Source organism: Nansenia antarctica (assembly GCF_963989245.1).
Source record: "Nansenia antarctica genome assembly, chromosome: 14".
In the NCBI taxonomy this organism is placed as follows: domain Eukaryota; kingdom Metazoa; phylum Chordata; class Actinopteri; order Argentiniformes; family Microstomatidae; genus Nansenia; species Nansenia antarctica.
In genome coordinates this window covers 24,542,394-24,569,951 of record NC_137684.1, presented here as the reverse complement: position 1 = coordinate 24,569,951, position 27,558 = coordinate 24,542,394, and the positions used below count along the sequence as shown (strand labels likewise).

Below are 27,558 nucleotides of genomic sequence, written 5' to 3'. Positions count from 1 at the left end.
AGTATAGTTCTGCCATACACTTTCCCCCCTTATTGCTTATACTATCCAATCCTCTCGGATCTACAGATCTGCTTGGGGGGGTTGGAGAATTCTGATTCTGAAAAACACTGATCAAAAAGCAAGTCCCCTGAGGGAGACGGGGAATATTAGGTTACTCTACAATTTGATTTCTGTTACAGCAATTTCAATGTGGGGCCGGGAAGATAAATCATGTGCAACTGTCATAAAGAGGATATCTTAAGCTCCAGAGAACATCAACATCCAGAAATGCGTAGAACACATATGTTTGTATGTCATGAATGTTAATCAAGATCATAGGAGAGCAGAAAGCTTGTGAAAACCTCGCCCATAAATTCATCATTTAATTTAAATGTGTACACAGTGCTGTATAGTATGTATTGCCCTGAGTGAATATTTCCTTTCTAATGCCCCCACGGTACGTCCTCAGTCATCGCCAGTGGAAAATAACATAAACGACTTAATTTCTCTAAGTGCTATAAAAAATAGTCTGTTGCTCTGCAAACTTGGATTCTTCTCTGCGTAGACAGACAGAAAATTACATTTCATCCTCAGATTAGGGCAGTCTGTCCACTTACTGTCCGCTGATGTGAAACATAAAGATCAAGTGAAAACTGGAGGTCGGTGCATTTGTTCTCCTTTCGACAGGGGGGGGATTAGGGTCAATAATCTGTCCAGCACAGATGGGTGACAACACAGATTTATCCTCCGCACAGCAGAAGCAGAGCGCAAAGCCTCAGCCGGCTACAGAGCTAAAGAGCACTCCACTGTGAGCATGTGCTCAGAGACAGAACTAGAGAGAGAACATCCAATGAAGTCAGTCCTCCTCCTCCTCCTCCTCCTCCTGGTTAATTTGCCATTCACAGTTCACAGAAAATAATAAAACTGTAGGGAGCAGTTATCGCTGAGAAACTGACAAACTACTTCAGTGGATTCGCAAGGTTCACGACCCTGTTCTCTGTCAAAAGCTATTTTGTCTTTCTTTTTTAATTCAAGCAAGAACATCGTAGTTGACAGGCCAAGGGCATCCATAGCAAAGCATCCCTGCTGTGCTCAGCCTCCAGACTCCCCCTAAACATAATCTAGTGTGAAATCCATCTCGTCAGACAGGAGAATAATGTTATAATCGTTCTCATTCTGTATATTTAGTAGGGGTACAGTAACGGTTCACAAATATTTCGATTCGGTCCGTAGCTCGGTTTTTAAGTCACGGTTCGATACGTTTTCGGTATAGCAGGGTAAAAATTATCACAAAACATAACTTTTTTTCATTTTTTATTATTATTAAACAGTGGTTTACTGAACAAACAGTGGCTCTTTCTTAAATAAATAAAATAAAGTCAGTCAATACTGCTGCAACCTACTAATAAAAAAGTACGACTTACTGAAAAGTAAATCAAAAATAAAGATTCTCTCAAATAAATAAAATATAAGAAAATATATCCTTTAAGGTGCAGCATTTAGAAAATGAACAGTACTCTACATAATAAAGTTACATTTACTGAAAAGCAAATCAAAATGAATATTCTCTCAAATAAATAAATAATAAAATAAAATAAACATCCATTACAGTGCAGCATTTAGAAAATGAACTGTACTGTACTTGTATTCACATAAGCATTTTTTTTTCCTTTCCTAACACCAGGGGAGCCACCCCTCCTAAATTTCGTTGTTTGGTACCTGTACTGTAGCAATGACAATAAAGTCCATTCATTCATTCAAGCAGCTTTCAACTTCACATTAGGACTTGCCAGCTTGTACTGACATACATAGTATTTTCATATTTTTGTTTATAAATGGCTGGTGTGACTTCCTGGCTAAAATGCGGATGAGAGGGAACCACGTAACGACGCTCCATTACTTTCAACATTATGTTTAAATCCTGTGTTTTCGACAATGGAGTATGGTCCGCTGCTATAAAAACACCTATGGCGTTTGATTGATTGATTGAAAACTTTATTAGAAGATTTGCAGAAGTAGGTACATGAAAGTACATATTACATACAAGGTCAACTAACAGGATAAAAACCCAAGAAAGCCACTGGCTTATTTCAATTGGGGTCCTTGATTCTCAATTCATCGTTACATGTAAGACAGACAAAAAAGCTAGTACTATCTACAAGATAATACAGACAAATAACTATTACTATCTACAAGATAAACACACATCCATCATGGGAAGAACAATACAACAAAACATAAGGTATGTACAGCGGGTAGGACAGGTGGGGACATACACCACAGGTGGGGGCGGGGGACAAAACACAAAGTATGTACAGTGGGTAGTTCGGGTCAATTGTTTGTTATTGTTGTGGCCCGGTCTGAATTGTTATCGAGTGGTTGCTTAAATGCCATGGGTAGCTGGGTTTGCATTTCACTCCGTTTTCTTTTTGTACCTGTGAAGTTTACATCTGGGTGTAATGCCGACTCAAATGAGTGAGCAAGTTTGACGTATTGCCAGCCGCATACCTGATCGCAGTTGACAGCTGCCATATCAGGCAGAGACGCTGCTGGACAGGATGCTCTCCATGGTGGTTCTGCAGAAGTTGGTGAGGGTCTGAGGTGTCTTGATCACTGTGCCGGTGTGATGCGTCAATTGTGTGGAGACCGAGTAACTTGAAGCTGCTGACCTTCTCCTCTCCAGTTCAATCCTGTCAATGTGGATGGCTTTCCCCCCCCCGCCCCCCGTATGCGTATATGTCATGTGGTCCATGATCAGCTCCTTGGTTTTGTTGATGTTGAGGGAGAAGTTGTTGCCCTGGTACCATTCTGCCAGGGCTCCTACCTACCTGTAGGCAGTCTTGTTGCTGTTGGCGATCAGGCAACGGGACCACATTTCTATGAGTACATACGAAAAGATCGGCACCAAATTTGTATGAAATCTTACGACCCGGTTTGTATGAAACGCCAAAAATGTGACTTGCGGTGAGGCAGTATTAGGCACTAACTTTGAGTGGTTAGGGTTAGGGTACGTTGTCACGGAAAGGCATTAGCAAACATAAGCAAAAGCAACAAGAATAAGCACAAACAAAAATGTGTCCTAACCACAATTTAAACGCGAAGTGGAGATTGCCAACATAGTGTTTTACGAACAATTTCTGATCATTTCCAAAATTACAGAAAAATACCATGGTTTGGGAATGTTTCTGAACTTTTTAGTAATTTGTAATTTTGCCACCCTAAATGATTATAACTTACTATAAACAAGATCTATTTGTGCATTTCTTTAGAAATTATAAATTCATAAAAAATGTACGCCATACACCAATCAGAGGAGAATACCAGAGGGCATCCTGGACTGTTCCTCCCTTCCTTCTTTTCTTTCCTTCTTCTGTCCTTCATGCCTTCCTTCCTCATTTTTTCAACTGGAGTATCACCAAAGTATCTCTCATACCGCTCACATCCAAATATTTCTCATATTTTACATTCTAAAAAAGTCAGAAAGTAGTCAGAATCTCAGCCTGATGGTGATTATAGAAATGAGAAATGTAATGTCTAATCAGAGATCAGACAGACAGACAGTGAATATGTAAAGCTCCCCAGACATAAGACAATGGCTATGATTTTGCTGCATCAGTTTTTTTTTTCTAATTCAAAGAAGTACCATCTGCAGAGCTAATCAAGATTCAAAACATCTGATTGAGGAAAATCTCACTCATTGTTTCTCATGCCAACCTTTTTAATATACCAAAGCTTTTGCTTTCCATAATTACGATACATAACATCTCTTTCCAAAAGGTCACCCATGACGTAAACAGAGACAAGACTGGGGTGTTTTATGTCATCATAAGGAAACAGAATGCAAAATAAACAGTCAAAAGAGCTGGAATCCTCTTCAGGCAAATTAAGACTAAGCAATTCATTGTCAAGCAAAAGAACATAATTAGCTGACCCAAAATAAATTACTAGAACTGCAGTGTGCATGAACGTGGCTCAGAACCCCCCCCCCCCCCCCCCCCCCTCCGTTAAGATTGCTCTAGACTCCCCGCTGGTCCCTTCCAGGAGCCACAGTGAGAAAATGGGATGAAAATGAACACGTTATTTCTGCTCCATGCAGCAATATTCTCCCTGAAGACACTTGCACACTCGAACAAAACAAATCAGCTGCTTTTTTTCCTATTGTACCCCCCCCACACACACACCACTCTCCCTAACCCCTCCCCCCTCCCCCAGAAATCACCTATGGATTTATGAATATGGAAAAAACTAAAATGTTATTTGTCTTCAGGATGCTTATCGTTACAGTGCACACTGTAGTTCCGATCCAGAGGGAGTTAGCAACACCTGATGACTAAAGGGGACACCGACAGTTCACTACTCAATGAACAGCAGCAATCTTTCTGAGCTAGACTCTCAGACACATTAGCTGCTCTCTGTTTCTCCATTCTCGTTTAAGCGTCAGCAGGCCACAACATGTGACCATTGTCTTGCTCATGCATGTTGCCATTTTCCCAACAGATGCTCTTACAAAAGGTTTGTGTTGCACTGTGGTATAATAATAATAATAATAATAATAATAATAATAACTTTAATTGATATAGCGCCTTTCAAAAACCCAAGGACGCTGTACAAGGGGATGTACAGTATATAGTATGTGTATGGAGGACTAACGGCAGCAATGGTAAGCCGTGAATGACGTCACTCCACCTTTATGCATATCCGCCATTGAATGGAATGTACTGCAAGTGGTCCTTGAAACCTTGAAGAATAATTTGCGCTGCACTTCACTGAGGAAGTGAGGAAGCAGAGGAAGCAATCAGTGCGGTTGGGTAACCGTGGCCTGAGCATTTCCAGGGCGACCTCCAACCACCAACACTGGTCCAGCAGCAGAGAAGAGTGAATTCAAGAGCACTGATCACTTTGAGACAGACAGGCTCAATAAGGTAGGTGATAATGATGTCTCCTTCCCCTTCAGGAGAGCAGCAGTGTCTTCTAGGAGCCAGACTCAGAGCAGGAGCTGCTGCTGCTGCTGCATTACTGTGTCATTCTCCCTCAGATGACAATGTAATCAGACGTTTCAGACAAGCGTGAAAACTGGACTCCCTCTTTAAATTGATTCTGGGGGAAATAAGTCCCTGTCAGGCAAGAGGCCATGACTGCTGTTCAAACTGGAGGGAGGGAGGGAGTGAGCATGCAAAATAGAGATGGGCTGATTATCTCCTTTTCAAGATAAGATGGCTGGGGTATAATAATAATAATAATAATAATAATAATAATAATACATTAGACCTATATAGCGCTTTTCTAGACACTCATAGACGCTTTACAAACTGAGAAGATCGAGTAGTAATAATAAAAAGAAACAACAAATAAATAAAAAGAAAGTATAGGGGCCTAATTACGGTAGTGCTGGGGACACATGGGAAGGGGAGGGGAGGGGGAGAGGGTATGATGGAGACGTGAGCTTTCCCCTTCTACAATGATTATTCCACGTGTTTTACTTTATAACTACTTTACAACAGCAACGTTCTGTTTTTAAAAAAAAACTCACCACAGCATTTCACTACGAATGTTGAGCATACACAATCTCTGATGTATATTCTACAAAGTTGACTTTAAGATTTGAAACATAGGAACTGGAGGACAAGCTCCCAATTTGTCACTCTGTAGGACCCAAGGGAAGGGAAGGGGGGGGGGGGGGGGGGGATTCGTCCCATCTTGCGGGCAGTGAGCAAGTCTCCATTGACAGTAAACGACAGTGACAGAGTCATGCAGTATTAGATTCCAAGTCAAACTGATCACGTGTGAAATGGGAACAGGCCCTTTGAGCAACCTGTCATCATACCAAAGTCTTTTTACACACTTGGTAAAACACTCTGCTAGGTAGGAATGAGACAGGCGTATGCATGGATGAGTATTGGTGAAGTATGTGTGTGTGTGTGTGTGTGTGTGTGTGTGTGCGTGTGTGTGTGCGCATGTGCGTGCGTGTTATAACCCTAAACCACTCCTGAGCGTCCCTAGAGAGTGTCAGTCCATTATGAATCTCCTAAGTGAAGCTCTGCACTGAACTGCAGTATGGTAGTCTTGATGTCTTTAATTAAATATTGCCATATCTTGTGGGACGACCCAATAGTTAAGATTCGCATTTCATTTTAATCATGCAACCTTCTCTACTTGTGTCGAGAAATATTCTTTATAATGCAAGACTCGATATGCCTTCGACAAATGCAGGCAACACACATGGCTAACATAAGATTCTCACCCAGCCCAAAGTGGATAAGATGCGACACTCTTCATGTCCAGATCTCTCCTGAAACATAGATTTGACTATTTCAACAAGACTAACCTGGATAAATAAAGGTGAAATAAAATACGTACATTAAATAAAATGTGCTCATCTCTGCTTTGCGAGTTATTTCCAATTATCATCATACAGAAGGAAACTGAACATGCACATTTTGGTGAGAATCAATAGACTATACGGTTTTTTCGAGGTCCAACATGTTGTGAAGCCATCTCCTCAGCTCCTTGCCCTCGGCTCCCTATCGATGACAACATAAACAGATCACTCTGTTGCCCAGTAACCTAATATGGCACCAGCTACAGGGGGACTGTCTATGAGAGTACTTTGCCAAATGCTCTAAGTGCTAAATTTACTCATCTGCTCTGTGCTCACTCACCCCCAGTATTGGCAGTACAGTAGGCTACCTCACCATTCTAAACTACCTCGCCATTCTAAAGTACCTCACCATTCTAAACTACCTCACCATTCTAAACTACCTCACCATTCTAAACTACCTCACCATTCTAAAGTACCTCCCCATTCTGAAGTACCTCACCATTCTAAAGTACCTCACCATTCTAAAGTACCTCACCATTCTAAAGTACCTCACCATTCTAAACTACCTCACCATTCTAAAGCACCTCACCATTCTAAACTACCTCACCATTCTAAAGCACCTCACCATTCTAAACTACCTCACCATTCCAAAGCACCTCACCATTCTAAAGCACCTCACCATTCTAAAGTACCTCACCATTCTAAAGTACCTCACCATTCTAAAGTACCTCACCATTCTAAAGTACCTCACCATTCTAAACTACCTCACCATTCTAAAGCACCTCACCATTCTAAACTACCTCACCATTCTAAAGCACCTCACCATTCTAAACTACCTCACCATTCTAAAGCACCTCACCATTCTAAAGCACCTCACCATTCTAAAGTACCTCACCATTCTAAAGTACCTCACCATTCTAAACTACCTCACCATTCTAAACTACCTCACTATTCTAAAGTACCTCACCATTCTAAACTACCTCACCATTCTAAAGTACCTCACCATTCTAAAGCACCTCAACAATGTGAAATCTGCAACCCCAAGCAAAACAAAATACACTTAAGTACCATTTTTGTAGTATACTTGAGTTTAAATAATTAAAACATATTTAAAGGATAATATCATTATATATTAAAAGGATACTAAAATGACCGATGTTAAATTGTACAAAGATTTGTATTTAATATACTAAAATGCTAAATGATGTAGATAAAACAATTTTAAAATAAAATATACAGTATATGGGCCTATATAGATTTAATATTTAAACATATGTTAATTTAATCTTCATTTTAACAACATTGAGAGATGGAGGTAATATAACTAAACAAATAAAACTGGAAAAAAAACACCCCACACATGTATTACTACTTAAAATGCCTAGAATTAGAATCAAGTGCACCACATCAGGTGCAAATGATTAGGACATAGTTAGAGAGGATTTTGGAGGAGCCTGTCTTATTTAAACCTCAGACATGTTGTTTGGTTTGCTCTTGGTTGTTGAAGTGAGTGGTATCACCATGGAGAGATCAAAATGGCATAGTGGATTAAGCGCTGACCATGAACCGCAAGGCTCCCGGTTCGCAAGGCTCGCGGTCATATCCTGCATGTCATCCCTTCTCTCTCTCTCACCCATCCTTCCTGTCATAATCTCCACTATATGAGTGGGACTGCCCCACTCAAAAAAAGAAAGAAAAAGAAATCAGCCATTCCACTGTCCGGGAAAATAATTTACAACATTTAAAACAACTACCAACATGGCCAGGTCAGGCTATCCTAGCGAGTTCAGCGCAAGATGCTTAAAGAAGTTTCCAACAATCCTAAAATGTCATCACGGGACCTACAGGTAGCTCTAGTACATGCATCTACCACCACAAAGAAACTGCACACGTTTGATTTTTATGGGAGGTGTACAAGGTAAAAAAACCCATCATGACAAGACTATTTATTTGGGCACAGTAACAGAACACATGTTTGGCGCAAACCAAAGACAGCATTTGAGGACGAAAACCTCATACAAACTGTGAAGTATGGGGGTGGACATGTCATGGTTTGGGGCTGCTTTGCTGCAGCAGGACCTGGCCAGCTCAACATCACAGAATCCACTATGAATTATTTATTGTATCAGAGGAAGCTTGAGGAAAATGTGAGACCATCCGTCCAAAAATGTAAGCTTAAGACTTAGCAGAGACTGGTAGACAGTTATAGGAAATGTCTAGGTGCCAAAGGGGGCAATATCAGGTATTAGGGCATAGGGAGTCCTACGTTTTTCCTCACTAGGAATTGGCATCTGTGTTCATTTTCTGTTAAATAAATGATAACAAAGTTACATTTTCATTAGTTTTTGGTTCAATTACATCACCTTTATCTAGATATTGTTTGAAATAAGCTAAAATATGGATGTTTTCACTGTGTCACTAGCATATTTCTGTGTATACTAAAAGAACACAATTAGATTAGAAATGCATCAGTATTTATGTTTTTATTAACATTTTAATATTCAACCTTTATTAAGGACAATAAAAGTATACTTTTTGTAAGAATACTAAAGTACAATTTAAAGTATATGTAGGCTATACTTTGAATAAGTAGGCTACACAGAAGTACAACTTAAGTGTACTTTAGGTTAGTATAGAAATTCATGAATATATTTTAAGCATATTATTTATACTTTGAATCTATTTTCAATACACTTAAGTAGCCTATACATTTCTTTCACTTGGGATGCCTATATATATGCATATAAAACCTATATATGTCTATATACCGTTGTAATGTAAGGTGTAGCTATATTAATTACATAGCGATGAAATTTAAAGACTTTTGTTATCACACAAGTGGAATAAGAACTGATACTTATTCCACTTAAGTAATGCCACCCACAGCTGAACAACTATGCCAATTACAAACCAATGTACTGCATGATACTGGATGTAAACACAATATTGTGACAATAGTAATACAATGAACCAGAAACTGTAAATCTGTCACACACCAAAAAATGTCACAATCTAAATGACAACTGTAGGCTACCTGCATGCAATTCAGAGAAGCCCTCTGAAGTCTGAAGCTACCCTCTCTGAAGGGTGTATGACGAGTCTGTAAAGGGCTTATAAGTAGTATATTATTGGTCTAATTTCTAGATTAAAATCTAGGAACTGACAGCAATTTAAAGAATGACACTAATTACTGCCATTAATCTTAGGATACCATTTTTGTCATGTCTTATCGTCTGGAAATGATTAAGCACGAGTTCTCGAGTGGTGTAAGCCTTTATAAGATAATAGGTTATCTAATGTACTTGAGGCACAATTAATCTCACCTGTCCTGATTTAGAAGTTGCAGTCTACATAGCCTAAAGCATTTTCAAATAGTCCACCTTGCAAGATCATTAGAGCATTTCGTGAGCTTAGAATGATAAGGTTCTATCTCCGTTTAGAATGATAAGGTTCTATCTCCGTTTAGAATGATAAGGTTCTATCTCCGTTTAGGGCAGTTCAGAGATATTGAGCGTCAAAGTTTTTACATTCCAGTATGTTCTGTGAGATGGAACCTTTGTATTTTATGAACTACTAACTCAAAAATGTCAACATTTGAAAGATAACACCACACAGGCATTAATAAACACCTAATGGATCAGATTATGTAAAAAAAACTCAATTTTCACAAAAATGGAGATAGAACCTTATAATTCTAACGTCACGACTTGTCTGGGTTACTGATCATACTCAGCATCATGGAATCTGTTGCAATTCCTTGAGATGAAATGCGACATATTATTTCCTCGTGATGATGACATGATGGCATTTGAATAGGCAATAACTCGCCCGGAGACGTACATAAAGCAAACATGTGCTTTTACCTTGAATGTGTTGGTTTACAACATTCTCCAGTCGGTCGAGTCTCTGGATGATCTTAAGAGTTTCTCCTTTATTATTGTCCTCAAACTTTTTCTCCGGTGGCTCGGGCTCTGGGACTTTGACTTTGGTGTTCACATTAGCGACATAATTAGTGATCCAGCCCACGTAGAGGAGACAGACAACGTTGGTCATGCCACTCAGAATAACGCATGTCGACACCAAAGTTTTGGTTCTCCTGCTGCAAACCATCGCGACAGCATCCCCTCCATACAGTCCAGTGCGCAATACAACCAAATTGTATTCAGTGACAGGGCGACAGTTTCATTGCAGAAGTGAATAATGTTACATTGCAGTTACGCGCTGAGAGAGAGCCAAAACACCGCAAATACAGATGCGCTTGTGCGCGTGCAACTGCGATTGGAAGCGCACCAGCTAAAAATTCGACGCTCCGAAGTCATCAGAGAGACACGAGGGGAAACATAGCGACCAATGAAATATTATACTGGAAATGTACAATCCAATTGTACCGTAGGAGGCGTGTTCTCTCTGCAATTCTCTCTCGTCCTTCAAATAGTGGAGGCAGATAGTGTGAGCTTAATCTGAGTTTTGTGTGTGTGTGTGTGTGTGTGTGTGTGTGTGTGTGTGTGTGTGTGTGTGTGTGTGTGTGTGTGTGTGTGTGTGTGTGTGTGCGTGCGTGTGTGTGTGTGTGTGTGCGTGTGTGTGTGTGTGTGTGTGTGTGTGTGTGTGTGTGCCTGCGTGTTGTCATCATAATCACATAAAAGGGTTCACATTCAAAATAACCAAGTAAGTAGGCTAACCAATAATAACTTCAAACCAGGTATTCATTTTGTAAGATACACACAGAAGACTGAAGTTATATATAGCATATAGTATATACCCCACTGTATAGAGAGGTAAGGTTGGCCAACAGAGGAGACAGCAGGTTCAAGGTGAGAGAGAGTGGAGCAATGCTGACTGTGATAGGTCAGCTGACAGGTGATGTGACAGGCAAGAAGTGCTAGAAACGTCTTCATCTCCATCACCTTGCTGTCTCCAGGGAGACCTGCTGGCCTACAGCTAAGAGAACTTCAGAGTAACGCTGCACCAACAGATGGATCCCACAGATAGTGCCTTCAGGCGGTGGCTTTGATCTTTGTCTTTCATTCAATGATTCACCAAATTACTCTCTTCACCTTTATGGCGGCACCCTAAAACCTCATTGTCAATGAGCGCTGGAGAGAAGGCAGCTGACTTCTGACTGAAATATGCATGAGCATCGAAATACGACTTGAAATGTTCACTTTCTCTATGGAGAGGAGAAGTACAGTATTATAGCTCGATACCATGGAACATTATAAAGTCTTATATTCATTTCAAGATTTTTGGAAAGTCCCTTGTGGTGACAACAGAAGCAGCTAAGACTGCTTAAGAAGTGGTTGGATGTTACTGCTCTGACCAGAAGCCTAGGATCCATGCTAAACAGCCCACTCTGAGCCGAGGTACTGAGCTGTTATATATTCTGAGAAAGCAGGAACATTTTCAATCTCTTTCAGGAGAAAAACACAATTCTGGTGGGCTTCTCTTCTGGTAGAACATAATCATTGTTTTAGTTTTTTTAACAATCCGGCCAAATGATTGGTGTCACAGTCATAATGTGCATTAGGATACTAGAACTATTGGATCCAGAAAGCATCAATACCAGTTCCTGTAATTGCACAGTGTTGTTATACTCCTGTCTAGGTTATCTGATTATGTTCTTGTCACGCAGATATCAGAAATAGTAACTAGCTAAATATATACCTCTATTCTGACTGAGTTTAATTATCCACCTGCTCTCACTGACATCCTCACTGGCATTATGTCCAATAACATTCGAGCCCAGTGCTTAGCTTTCAGACGTAAGCAAGCAGCCATATTGATTCGATTTCTATGGTTGCGGCAGCAGCCACAGGAGGAGTCTCCAGACACTCTCCCCCCTTGTCATCATGTTTCTTCATTGATGACAGGATATTGTGTAAATTGTTATGGAACCAACAACGGCCCCCCCCCCGTAATTGGAAAATAATCTCTACGGGACACGAGGGTGTCTCATTTCGACCCCGAGAGGCTTTTAATAATATTTCAAATCCACAGGAGGCTTATAACAGCTTTCAGACAATATCAGATGATTATGTAGGGTCATGCTCCATTGTTGGAGGAGAGAGGGCCTTAATTAAATCAAGCTGTGGCTGAATCAATTGAAAAGCTCTATGTCTTGATAAGTGTTTACTCATAGTGAAGGATCAGCAGCGGCAGAGTGGCCGGGCACTGGAATCTAGCTAATCACATAATCAACAGGCGTTGATGACATAGAGATAGACTGTAGTTTATATAGAAGGTTACTGCACAGTAGTGGTGTGCCTATAGCAGAGTCCCTTTAATGCAATGCCTCAGTCACAGAATCGGGTGAAACATCCATTATGTGTACGTGCTGCTACTGGAATGGTTTTTGCATACAACTGTCATATCTAAGGCTTTTCCATGAAAAGGGTTGGTGTGTTATATATAGAATGAAAGAGACTTTCAAGGTTTTGCATAGCGTGTTTGAATGACACAGGATTTACAAAGAAATGTATGAGAGTAGCTCACGCACAATAGCTTGGCGTGAGGCTAATACAGGGCATTGTCTCTGTGACCTTTCGAAATGGCCATGCAGAGACGGAATACCGGAAATAGGAATGGCCTTTAACCTCCTGCTCTGTCGCATTTGGAAGAAGGCTTCAACTGTCACTTAGATGTTGAGATAAGAAAAGTGGTCAGGACAGGTCTCACAGTGAGCACATACAGTATGTAAGCATCACTATGTGACAGGCGGGCTTAGAACCACGGTCTTCCATGTGGAAGAGACAACCATCTATCATTAGGCCAAGAGGACACCCTCAAGGTCTGAGGGGGACACGTGAGTTTACGTGTCTCAGGCAAGGCTGCTTCATCACAAGAGCCTGATTCTGAATCCCCGCTACAGTTAGATGTATGTTCTTGTCATGGAATTAATTTATTAGAGAGCCCATTGTCCTCAGATATATCGACTCTCAATGGAAGGAAAATGCTCTCTTTCAAATTATTGAATATATTATGGGTTTTGAACTGAAATGGCTCTATTGAAGGCATTCAGAGTGATTTACTTGATGGAAATTAATTTGGGTTCCAATATAATCTCTGTCATTTATTATGTCTAGGCTTTTCAAATTGGAAAAGCATTTATTATAGTCACACGGAATGCCAAACCAATCCTATCAAAAGTGATGACAGATGTACTTTGTAAATTTGCTTTTTTATTTTTATTTTAAAGAAAGAAGTCTCCTAGAATGTCAGTGTATGTGTTGCTTGTGCAGCCTTCGCCAAGTGCAATGATTTGGGTGGTACAAAGTAGACGGATGTGTCAGAGTGGAGGACTAATGAAATGGAGAGTCCTGATTTGTGTAAAGCTGACTGCTGTGGCTTTCCTCTACCATCCATACAGTAAGTGAATTCCCCTCCAATACAGTGAATCATTATTGAAACAGCATTCAATGCAGAAGGTGAATGCTCACATCAGCCAGGCTGCTTTTCCTGAGAAGAGAAAAGATCAGGCCGTCTTCATTTTGCATACGCCTCTCCCCCTCCCTCCCTCCCGTTTGAAGACAGCAGTGTCAGACACAATCTGGGATTGGTAGATACATGTTTTGACATTATTATTTATAATAATTTATAATAATAATAATAACAATAACAATAATACTAATAATTCTTCCTTCTAGCATTATGCCTGCCAATAGCCCTTGGCCCGAGCAGAGATTACTTTTTCTTGCGATGACTGAGAGAGAGATGATTTACTTAGACAAATGTATATTGTTGTAAGTCGCTTTGGATAAAGGCATCTGCTAAATGTAAAACATTTTAATGACACATTAGTGCAGCAGTAGCTCCTGCTCCGAGTCTGGCTCCCGTATAGAAGACACTGCTCTCCTGAGGGGGAGGAAGAGAGAGACCACTATCACCTAACAGCATATCCTCCCTTATTGAGCCTGTTGTTTGGCTCAAAGTAATCACTCTTGAATTGACTTTTCCGGTCGGTGGTCAGGAGGAGATGCCCAGGAAATTTGAGATGCAACGCTTACTAGAGGGGTATTGATAGATCCCCGCTAACAGCATTTTCCTTGCTTATGAGGACAGAATTGCAGGACATGGACAACAGGTTTCCATGAAGATATGAATGCCTGTATAACCACTGACATTCCTACAAAGCAGTCAGTTGTCCTTACATACCCCTCTGACACAGAAGGGAGGCTAATCCTTTTTACTGTGTACATTCCACTGTTGTCCCAATACACATTTCAAACAGCATAACAACCTATAACTTTACCCCCTTCACGTTAAAGGCTGCAAAGGAATATTGGAGAATAGATTTACCACCACCACCACAAGTAGTTCATACAAACCCCCAAATGAAGCATGGGAGAAAGTGCAGCATTGTAAGGAAGTGAGTGAGGGTGGGAGGGGTGGAGGGAGGGAGGGATGACGACTATACAGCTATAACACAGTCATCCTATAATTAAAAAGGGATAGAACCCCCAGAGAACTCTCTCCGTAATGAAAACGATCAATTTAAATGACACCAGAGAGTAAACATTGTACAGAAACATTACAGTGATTCAGATGGACGCTTTTTAACACATCTCACAGCAGGCGGAATTAAGTCTGTCCAGGAACGTCTGTCCACTCTACAGTCGACAGCACCGTCCGTCCTCTCTAGTTATGACAGAGCTGGCTTCATTCATGCACACTAAATCATCCCCAAGCTGTTGTGTTGTAAAAAAACAACAATAACAATTCACTTTTATCAGTTTATCACAAAATAACGACTAACAAAGGTTTTGTGTCCACCAACAAAAAATAGTCTAATACACGGTGTAATGACTGATGACTAGATTTTGTGTACCTTTAAAAAAATGGTATCTGTTCATCATCAACCTCATAAATTAGTGTGCTATGTATCTCCCCTTCACAGGTGTCTGTCAGAAATGTGTTCCTGCTAAAGGTACACAACACACTGTTGTTTCCATATGAATGAGTTGATCACTAGTTCTCGTGCTTTACTCTAAATGGCAACAGTATAGAGAGCCCCATCTTTATAACCGAATATTATATGCCACCATTCCACCAGTCCAGACATCAGGAGGGAGAATAGTCAAAGTACTTCGGACACAGTAAACATGTTCTTGAACCGAAACCAAAAAAGCCATTTCACCATATTAGGGCGTTGACCCAGAGAGTGCATGACGACAACAGTTCATATCAAACTTGTCCATGACTGGTCTAAAAGTCTCTAAACTCTCTTTTATCCATTTTAATTTTTTAGGCATTTACTTACTACAGATTTCCACACTCAGGTTAGTGCATGTTGTTCTTTATGAACGTACTGCCTTGCCCCTGTGTTGAATGTTGTTTGAATTAAATATTGCTGTTGAATAAGAGCATTATAAAATGACATTTGACCTTAATCTGACCATACTTTGTACAGAATATAAATAGGCTAGGGTGACATTTTAATTATGTTGACTCATAGCAAACCTTGGCAAACAGCTTGCATAACTTATAAATATCTTATGTACTCTCTAATTCCACCAAAAAGTATGCTGTTCTCATGCAATATGAAAAAAGTTCCTCTCGGAAAGCTTCTAGACTGGATTCTAAAGACATTTTTCTCGGGCTCGTGACAACAGAAATGTACAAAACACACACAAAAAAGCAAGCTCAAGGTTGGCAATGTGAAGTGAAACTTTTGAAATTTGGCATTTCAACTACACTGAGGCTTATCCTAAAGTCTCTCTCTCTCTCTCTCTCTCACACACACACACACACACACACACACACACACTCACACTCACACTCACACTCACACTCACACTCACACTCACACTCACACTCACACTCACACTCACACTCACACTCACACTCACACTCACACTCACACTCACACTCACACTCACACTCACACTCACACTCACACTCACACTCACACACACACTCACACTCACACTCACACTCACACTCACACTCACACTCACACTCACACTCACACTCACACTCACACTCACACTCACACTCACACTCACACTCTCATACTCACACTCTCATACTCACACTCACACACACACACACACACACACACACACACACACACACACACACACACACACACACACACACACACAATAAGACCTCTAGTCAGACCTACAGCAATTTCTACACAAAGATGCAGGTTTCTGGTCTCGTCAGGTTATGTCTGAGTTAAGTTCCTAGATAATGCAGTTTTTATCCAATTTATAAAATATTGTATTCACATGCCAACGTGCCAAAAAAACACTATGTGGTTTCAGTGTGATTACTCCAAACATGTCAACACGTACAACGCTAGTGGGAGTAAACTGTTATATCATGAACCAACGCCTACGATTCAGATTAAGATGTATTAACCCCATTTGAATCCATGTTTTTTTTCGTCACATGTGAGCAGAGAGAGAGAGATAGAAATGTCAGCCACTTTCATTATGAATAAGTCTTGCTCTTAAATGTTTTTGCTTTTCTAATAGGATTATTAATTGTCTCACAGGATAGTGACATGATCTTATTTGTCTTATTTAACAACACATCCCCTTCTGGTGTAAAAACCATGGAAATGAATGACCAAAAACAATGTTTTAAGTGAGAAAGCCGCAAAAGAGAGTATAATATACTATTTTATTGAATTAGTATATGTATGCATTATTGAATTCATTATTCAAAATGAGCACCAGCCATTACTTCATGCTTGAAGGTTTTCCAGAACACAGCTCTTTTGAGAGAAGCTTTAAATCTTAAGCAACCTGCCCAGTGAGTACATGTTGTACATACGTAAGTTATGGGTGGTGGTGCTCATTTAGAATTCTCTGCCTTTTGCGGCTTATGACAAGCCATAATAGCTTAAGACAGTATCTATATACTAAAAGGTGATATATTTTTAAAAAAAGCATTTATCAAAATGGCCTATGCTATCCATCCTGCTTATCTGTGTGTAGATTGTCAATGGCACGAAATAATTCTCTCCTGGTTTCAGAGGGGACTGTTGATAACTCTATGTGGAATGAGGTCACCCTTCTCTCAGCACTGCTGTGTTGTGTTTGGACCATGCATGTAGAAACAGAAGATGCTACTGTAGTAAACAACATCTCACCAGTGGTGTAGTCTAGGTGATACGCAGGACTACGCCGTATACCCACTAGGAAAGGCCAAGGATTTCCATATACCCACTTAACAATGTGCGAGGATACGTAATGGCGTTTTGTGACAGAACTTTCACTTTCATTCATAAAATTCACCCTGTCTGTGTTACGAAGCACTTGACTTTTGGACCATTGGGACTGACTATAGCGTCATATACCATCAACGGGGGGGAGATGCGACATGAAATATGTCAAAATGCAGCACTATCATGCACAGATCAGCCTCATAACATTTTTAATTTAGATATATATATATATATAACGTTAGACAGGGAGCGCAGATGTATTTTTATGGCGTTCCGAAATGAACAATATGAGGCTGGGAGGGAAAAATCACAGTATACCCACTAGAATAAACTAGACTACACCACTGCATCTCACCTGATTCCAAACACGTCACCACACTCAACGCCAGTGAGTAAACTGTTATGACATGAACCAACGCCTACGATTCAGATTAAGATGAATTAACCCCATTTGGAGCGACGTTTTCTTTCATCACATGGTACTGTACATTAGCTACGATGACAGTCCCTCACTAAGCCTATTGTATATGACAGGATGCATTGAAAGCATTCATTCCGTTTTCCCTCTCAGAGCTGCTGTTTAAGCATCATAAAGCCTACATACTGTACATTGTGATGCAAAATATGCAACTCAATTCACAATATCCCTTTATCTAAGGTGACAATCGGTTTGCTTTCGGGTAAAATTAATAGTGGGATCAGGTGTAGAATGACAAACAGACTATTAATCAGAGAGAGAGAGATCATTTAGTTCCCAGATCCACCTGATGCTCCTCGCTGGCACAGATGTCCACAGAACCATCGTAGTCCTGGAGGAGATGACGACTCAACGGTGGAGCCGCTGATCTATTCAACACAGCCCTGCTCCTGCTGTCATCGCTGTGGTCCCACAGACTAGGGAAGACAGCTGAGGTGATGAAGCCCTAGCAGTGAGGCCCTAGCAGTACAGAGGAAAATAATGACCATCTTCTCTCCTGGGTTCGTGTTGGGTTGAATGTTGCAATTAGAGGCAGTGGGATGTGACTCCAGGTGAATTAGGCTAACAGAGAAACCTGTGTGTCATGCGGGGATACACTAAGAGAGGGGGAAGGGTGAGAAAGAGTAGCCTCTCAATTCAGAGGTGAGCAGCAGAGTGCAGACACAGACACACACACACACACACACACACACACACACACACACACACAATTTATCAACGGTATTCTTTTCCCCTCTGGCAGCCAATTAATTGGTGTTAATTGGTGTCCTGCTTATTGTTTCAATCGCCAAACATATCACCTCAAGGCCCCTTACACAATGTCTCTCTGGCATGCTTATTATATTCAGACTATCCCCTCCAATTACTGTGACAGTCCCTGAGGTGCCGGCCACCAACAGACCCTGGACAGTACAGCGCCATGGCAGACGGGACACTTGTCTTCACTGACACATGACGGACAGAATAATACTGAGCTTGTTCTCCCAATTATAGAGTCAGCCACTAAAGTTACAGTCCCCTTCAGAAGGAGAGGAGATACACTCACTGGTCACTTTATTAGGAACACCCGTACACCTGTCAACCAAGCTGGTGGAGGTGGTGTAATGGTGTGGGGAGAATGTTTTCTTGGTACACTTTGGGCCTGTTAATACCAATCAATACCAATCGCTTGAATGTCACAGCCTATTTGAGTATTGTTGCTGATGTGCATCCCTTCATGGCCACAATGTACCCATCTTCTAATGGCTACTTCCAACATGATAACGCACCATGTCACAAAGCAAAAGTTGTCTCAAACTGATTTCATGATGATGACAATGAGTTCAGTGTTCTTCAGTGGCCTTTCTTGTCACCGGATCTGAATCCAATAGAACACCTTTTGGAAGTGGAAGAATGAGAGATTCACAGCTTGAAAGCGCACCTGAAAAATCTGGACTAGAATCTCAAAGGAATGTTTCCATCATCGTGTGGAATCAGTGCCACAAAGGACTGAGGCTGTTTTGAGAGCAAAGGGAGGCCCTACCCAGTATTAGTATAGTGTTCCTAATAAAGTGTTTGGTGAGTGTATATCTGCCGTGACAGCTTTGCCAGCCCATGCCTACGATATCTTAAGTGCAGTCTGACTGAGAGGACCTGCAGTGTTCCACTGTGGGAGTGTAGAACACACAAAAAGTGAATTAATTATAAGGGTAGGTAGACATTTTCAGCAATTTTGTGGTTGACTGGCAACAGTTACACAGGCACAGAGAAAATATGAGAGAGATAAAACAAAGGCTATGCTTCTTGCTTTTGTTTGTAAATAGAGCTCAATTATAGCCAAGTGCTATGAAGGAGGAGGCTGCCTTCTAAGATTAGCCAAACAAAACCCAGTATGTTTTCATAGTTTCATTGTTATAGGAACCAATAATCATACTTTCCTTGAATTTGAGAAGAACTCCTTGAGTAATAATAGTTTCTGAGCAAACCCAAAAAGGTCCATCCTTCCTACATCTGATGATTATTGAATAATCTGCTAAATGAAATTCCTAATCAAAATATACAGTAACCGCCCACCTTGAATTGATATGCAATCATCTAATATCCATCTCTGTCTCTCTCTCTCTCTCTCTCTCTCTCTCTCTCTCTCTGTATGTGTGCCTGTGTGTGTGTGTGTGTGTGTGTGTGTGTGTGTGTGTGTGCCTGTGTGCCTGTGTGTGTGTGCCTGTGTGTGTGTGTGTGTGTGTGTGTGTGTGTGTGTGTGCGCCTGTGTGTGTGTGTGTGTGTGTGTGTGTGTGTGTGCCTGTGCGTGCGTGCGTGTGTGCGTGCTACAAGCGTCTGTGTGTTTCTGCGTAGCCTCCTGCTACTGACAGCCCTGGTGGGTAATCCTCAGACATGATGGATAATGATGGTCGCCTCACTGCGGAGGGAGGCGATCCGTAGCCCCACAGAGGGATTTAGGGACAGATGAACACAGTGAAATACGAGGCCCATTTGGACAGATAAATACAACCCTTAACGCTTTCTGATCTCCCCAAGATGAGCCATCAATTCTAGATAATGATGCCGCATCGACACCTAAAGCTATATATATTTAAAGTCACCTTGGTATTCGACATCCTTTAACACTCCCAAACCACAACAGTCAGGACTGAGTGATTCCTCACTCTCTGCTAAATTAAATCTATGGGATTGAAGGTCTGATAGAGATGAAGTACGTTGTTTTCTTTCTTTAGTCCTGAGTAGGCGACAGTCTCCTCAGGGGACCAAGGTGGCGTCTGTGTTGGCTAGCTGTCTGCCTTCGTCTGCTGTCACTCTCTGTCTCTGTGTATGCTGTCGGGGCATCTCTACTCTACCGGTCGATCAATTTCTACTCAACATCAGAACATTCGCGTTTGAGTCGTTGCTGGAGTATGAGCCCTCTCTGGGTGATCAATCTAATTTTCTTTCCATAAAACGTGATGCGAATGAGAGGTGAATGAGAGGTGAAAGGCAAAAACCACCTCAAGCGAGCGTATCATCAACTTTGTGCGAATTAGAGGTGATTCGCATCGAGTTTATGCGAATCAAGCCGTTATGCGAATCAAGCCTGATTTGCATTTCGAGGTGATTCGCACAATCTATTTCTCCTCTCCATGCTGCCCCTAGGCTCTATCCTTTCTCTAACATGACAAATGTTATGGAAACGGCTTGATTCGCATAAACTCGAGTTTGTGGACTCGTAACACTGAGGGATATAGGCTAGCTGTTTTTTGTCACCTTGTTCAGTCTCAAATTTAGTTCATGGAGCTCTTGTCTTTTGACAGGGCACATTTCCACATCTTTCATCAACCACAACCTCTGTGGAAAAGCATGAAACCAAAGGCAAGAATAGACAGTGAGATAGATGACATGTCAATCAAAAACACAATAGCAAATACATTTCAAGTTCAAGACCAAAGAGACCACATGCCACATTTAATCCTGTGAATAATAATTTCAACAGGAAGGCATGAAATTGCAATTGAGAATCTCACTCTTGCTCTGGTTGTACATTGGGGTTGGGAATTGAAAATGTACGCACATCAAAGCTAAATAATCAAGGTCACTTTTCTGTGAGCTGTAGGCCATTCTAACTGTAACTGACCTCCAACTGAATAGCAACTGAACTTCAACCATTCAACCTGACTCGCAGCTTCTGGCTCTTACATTTGAATTCAAGGTTTGGGCAAGAGGGATGATTTATTATCAGAGATACAAACAGAGAAAGTACAGTAAGCTTTGCAGTAGTAGAGGATCCCCAGTGAGATACTGAAAGTCGTTTAAAAAAAAAAAGCAATTCACGAATTAGCCTGCATAACATTAACCATGTAACAAATCACCTGTTGATCCGGAGGGAACAGATCACCATGGGGACCAAATGGAGCCCCATAAGGTGGTTTAAATAGTGTTTGATTATGCATACAGTAGGTGTAATTACCGTAGCTCTATGGTAAGTCTGGTCCAGAAATGACATTCTGCCCTGGCATAATAAATACGAATGTGCCGGTGTGAGGATGAGAAATAATGACAAGATGTCGGGAGAATTATTCCACCGAGCGAAACCGTAATAAAACAGTATGAAGGATACTAAGCCACAACGGACAACCTCTGGCATCTGGCACTGTGTTTATTATTCATAATGTCACATTTCATGACTATCAATTAATCATACGCTCGTATTTATATGAATGTTGTTATTCTCTATGCCTCGACAGCCAAGTGTTAATTACCATAGCACCCCCCTGACTTTAACAGCGATTGGTCGATGCGGTAGATCACTGTGTCAAACTTGTTAATTAGTGGCGACATTGGGGATGAGATGCTGCTGAATCTCAATTTGGATGACTTCCAAATGTTATACTTTACAATATGTACAAACCTGAATATGATCTATAGAGTATTCTTCAGCCAGAGAGCCATTTTGAGTTCATTTGATGTATCCCCCCCAGTTAACTGATCATGCTGCAGCTGGAACCTTCCGGAAATAGTAAGACAGTATAGGTAGATAGATATAGGTAGCCTTCACCTACTATTAAAGCAATTTAGGTACTTTATATAGGTACTTTATTGATCCCTGGGGGGAAATTAAGGCATTACAGAAGCTCATATCACAAACAGCAGCAACAAAATAAAGTGACAATTGAATAATAGGGGAGAGCGGGGGAAACTGTCACACAGGTACGTTTTCAAACTGTTCATAACTCCAACACTAGGGGCCGGTTTCAGAGACAAGGCTTAAGCCTAGTCCTGGACTAAATCACACTTTCAATGTAAAATCTCCATTGAAGATGCTTTTTAGTCTAGGATTAGGCTTAAGCCTTGTCTGTGAAACCGGCGAGGTATTCACATACTAGATAGATAGACTTTATTTGTCATTGCTACAGTACAGGTACCAAACAACGAAATTTAGGAGGGGAGGCTCCCCTGGTGTTTAGGAAAGGAAAAAGAAACACATTTTAGAAAATTAGATACTAGTTGTTTTGTCCCACCCCCCTACCTGGTCTACACTCTGAGCAAACGCAATGTTATTATGTCGCCCCCCCCCCCCTCCCCCCCGCCTAAATCTACTGGTGTTTTTGTACCCCCCCCCCCCACCATGACCACACACTGTACATACTTGTTGTTTTGTCCCCCCGCCCGAACTACCCATTGTACATATTATATGTCTGTCCCCCTGCCCGAACTACCCACTGTACATACTTTGTGTTTTGTCCCCCGCCCCCACCTGTGGTGTATGTCCCCACCTGTCCTACCCGCTGTACATACCTTATGTTTTGTTGTATTGTTCTTCCCATGTTGGATGTATGTTTATCTTGTAGATAGTACTAGTTATTTGTCTGTATTATCTTGTAGATAGTACCGTACTAGTTTTTTTTGTCTGTCTTACATGTAACGATGAATTGAGAATCAAGGACCCCAATTGAAATAAGCCAGTGGCTTTCTTGGGTTTTTATCCTGTTAGTTGACCTTGTATGTAATATGTACTTTCATGTACCTACTTCTGCAAATCTTCTAATAAAGTTTTCAATCAATCAATCAATCAAAATTATCAAAAATAGCTATTTTGTGTGACTACATGTTCTGTGGTCAACTTCCTGTTCACTCTAATCTGAGGTAAGCACCAGTTTCTTATTTTTCCCCTTCAAGTTTATTTTTTGCAATAAAACTGTGTTAAATATGAATGTTCAAAATTATAATTTTGCACTGAGTAGAGGAGACAATAACATGTCTTAGTTTGGATATACTGAAGCTGCAGTCCTATGTTGAGCTAACCTTGAGATTTAGCCAACATTACCACACAGGTCAGTTTGGGGCAAGTTGTCTCAATGACTTTGGGGCAAGTCGTCACATTGGACAATTTGCCCCAGTATAAATAGACACATACATCTAGAACACGTTCAAAGACATTGTGATATTGTGTAATCAGCTCTAATAATAGTATTCAATGTTACTGTAAGTGGATTATTATATATATATTATGTATAGTTTAGCGCAACAGACATATTCTTGGACTACACAAGACAGGCTCTGGCGTGTGTGTATGTATGTTTGTGTGTCTGTCTACTAACACACTACAAGCCCACTGTATGTATATCCACACACACACACACACGCACACGCACACGCACACACACACACACACACACACACACACACACAAGAATAGCAGACAGGGAGGTGGGCGTAATAAGCCTGAAAGGAATATGTAATTGCAATGAGGAAATGTGTTTCTGAAGGAAAGAAGTAAGGAAGGAACAAAGGAAAGAAAGAGCAGAAGGAAAGAAGAATATACAGTATATATACAAAATACAACTGCCATAAAATAGACATCAGAAAGAAACATTATAGATAGTGGCAACAGTCCAGAATGAATTAACATGAATTAACATCCCCCAGCCTGACTCTGGTCCCCCTGATGGAGCCAGCTGGAGGAGAAGGTGTGCAGTTGCAGTGTTATTGCGGCAGACAGAAAATATCTCCTATTCATCAGGACAGTCATACGTCACCTGCCTGTCATCACAACGACCACGCCTTCTTTTGGGAGACATTTGAACATGGAAAAGTGCTGGTGTTTGATTGGAAAAGCTAGTGTCGGCCGCCATGCCTAAACGCTGCTGCGGTATTTTGCACATCAAATATTTATAAGTATAATATATATAAGTCCCAGTTTACGATTTACTTTACTTCCCCAAAGAGCGAAGGACAGTAAAAGAAGAGATCTCCACATCCACATCCACATCCACCCAGCCACTGGTGAAACACCAATATGTGCCTCCAGGGATTTGTAGTTCTCCATTTGACATGCAGTGTAAATCCCTAGATGAGAGTGTTACATTGTGTTTTCTTAAGATAGGATAATGAATATATCTGTTCAATGGGCATAGATGATGCATTTGCCATCATGTGATGAACCGTTAACCAGTATATAGCCTGCATATAGCCTGCATAGTATATGTATATATATATATGAAGAGGTTATAGTTAGCTAGCTACGATGTATCATCAAAATAATGAACAGCAAAACTGTAGCCAAAACTAGGGCAGGTGGAGGGGGGGAAAGTGAGCTAGTCACATTGGACAGACGACCAAAACAGCCAAATAAAGTGTCTTAATAACAGAAAAAGTGATAGAAACACATTACTGGAAGATTCAATAAGGTAGTTGTATATGTCAAGATACGACACCTCAGGCCATTGGGTCGGGTCGGTTCGTTCTGCCACAGTGTCATGTAGGGAGTGGGAGGGATTGTCCATGATGGCCAGGAGTTTGGAGCTCATCCTCCTATTGGCCACCTCCTCTACTGTGTCCAGGGTGACACCAAGGACAGAACTAGCTTTCTTAATAGGCTTGTTCACCCTCCTTGATGCTGCCCCCCCCAGCATACCGCTGTATATGATCTGGTGTTTGTCCGATTATATCAGCAATGCCCCCATCCCCCCCCCCCCCCCCGCCCCCCAAATTGGCCTATTAATACATTTCATTTGGGAGCTCCCAGTACAGTATAGCTCTATTTCATTAATGAGGAAAGAAGCTGGGTCAAAATGAGAGGGAAAGGCCAGGGGGCGGACTACTGCAACAGGAAGGGGAAATGATGTGCCTTTGTGGCTGTCAGACTCCTAATTTGCTACTGTGAATCTTGTTGCAGACTTGGCAGAACCCTTTTCCCACTCTTTAATTAAGAGTAAGTGGCCTTGCAGTGGCCGTGTTCTCACTCTGGGCTTTTGTAGCCTCACTGAGCAGCACAAACACCAAATCAAATGTTTTCTCTGCCTGGCTTTACTTAATCATGGGATTTTCAACACTTCCGTTCCTGACATGTTTCCTGCACCTCCAACTGTTGCGATATCTCTTCATGTGAGGGGGAAGCTGCTGGGGGCTTATGCTTGAAATAAAATGGGAAGTTGCATTTATTTTAATTTCTGAAAGTGTGTCCATACTTATCATCAGAGGCTTGGAAGTCTTAAGCTTAGTGGAGTATGGACAGACAAAACCGAACCTGGGAGACAGAGAGGGGGGGTTAGGTAGGAAATTCAATCCATAGCAGAAACTGATTGTGGAAACTAATGTTCTTAAGCTGTCCCAGACAACGAAGGAAAATGAGCATACAGTAATACAGCCTATAGGAATACATGCAGATAGTAGTACAGTGAAGATTAGCAAAGATCATAGATTTTTCTGGTGCGCCCAGGAGATTTACTCTCTTCCATTATAGACTTGGAGATCATATCTCCTGAATGGAAAGGGCTACCTCATGTCATAGTCATAGATAAGGACATCTGACAAGAAGGTTTCTCTCCCAAGCAAATCTAGTCATGGTGCATTTCAATATTATTGTCTGAGAGCATTCATGTCAAACCATCTCACTGGAAAGAACATAAGTATGTTTGTGTGTATATCCAATGAAGAGGAATGAATTGCAGGACAACACATTCTACTGTAGCACAGCTGTGATCCACCACAAAGGTTATCATTGTACCATAAGGTGTCCATCTGTACAGAATGCAATATCAGCCTAACATTGAACAGTAGTCCTTCGTCCTGAACATATTCCTTCGTTGTCTGGGACAGCTTAAGAACATTAGTTTGAAAACATTTTGGGAAACTAACTCTTAGTTTCCACAATCAGTTTCTGCTATGGATTGAATTTCCTAACCCCCCCTCTCTCCCAGGTTCGGTTTTGTCTGTCCATACTCCACTAAGCTTAAGACTTCCCATGCTTACATTGACTCTGACATTTCCCTTAATACAACTAACTAATTAGAAAAAAAATAGTTAAATAATTACTGCACCCATATAGCTTCCATTTATTCTTAGTTACAGGGAGAAACAACGACGGTCAGGTCATTACTGCAGTGTTTTTTAAGTACACCGTATCCATGGTGACACAGTGATTTGAAACCAGAGCGATGTATGATATACTTGAGATACACAGTAATTGACAACCAGATTGAGTGCTGCCTACATCTCTTTGTTATCCTAAATTTGATCAATCAGAAAATCTATTAGAAGGAACAGATAAATGCACTACTTGATAATACTGTACAGTGTAGCGATCGGCCAGGCCTGGTTTGTGTGAGAAAAACGTTTACCTTTCAATACCGTGGTTAGAAGCCTGTAGTATAACTTCTGACATTGTACAAAAGAGAGTAAAACAAATCAATCTATACATTTGGGCAGTTAATGAATCTGTCATTCAAATGGGAGGGAGCATGATCATTTTCTCTTTTCATATTGCTGTGTAGGCTAATTCGTTACATACACGTTAAAGCATAATCATATCTCAAACATGCTATGGCATGAAGCCATCTCTCAGGGGGCACTTTAAAAAATAATATTGCAAGATTCCTGGTGATATGGGTCTGTGTATACAAAAGGGGCAATTCAAAGTGCTTTACATACAATTCTAGCATTTAAAAACAAAAAACAAAGAGGAGAATAGTAAACAGATAAAAAACTAAAACTAAAATGATAAGACTATATATACAGTATATATACACATTTAATAAGATAATTAATAAAATATAAACTTACGGTGACCGGTGAATGCGATAGACACACACACGGCCCACACACTGTATACCCTGCTGTTGAAAGAAGCCCTGCAGAGGCACATTC

The 27,558-nt window shown here is 40.9% G+C and overlaps 1 protein-coding gene across 1 annotated transcript in view; it reads right to left on the bottom strand.

Annotated features, from left to right (window-relative positions):
- The window catches only part of LOC308170010 (polypeptide N-acetylgalactosaminyltransferase 18-like), a gene marked incomplete at both ends in the record, with an annotated part of 53,265 nt that extends 42,857 nt beyond the window's left edge, over positions 1-10,408 (bottom strand). Inside the window, one exon of the mRNA XM_080544741.1 lies at positions 10,162-10,408. Coding sequence (XP_080400867.1) covers positions 10,162-10,408 — 247 coding nt within the window. The remainder of the gene's footprint in view (positions 1-10,161) is intronic.
- Between the last annotated feature and the right edge of the window lie 17,150 nt (positions 10,409-27,558).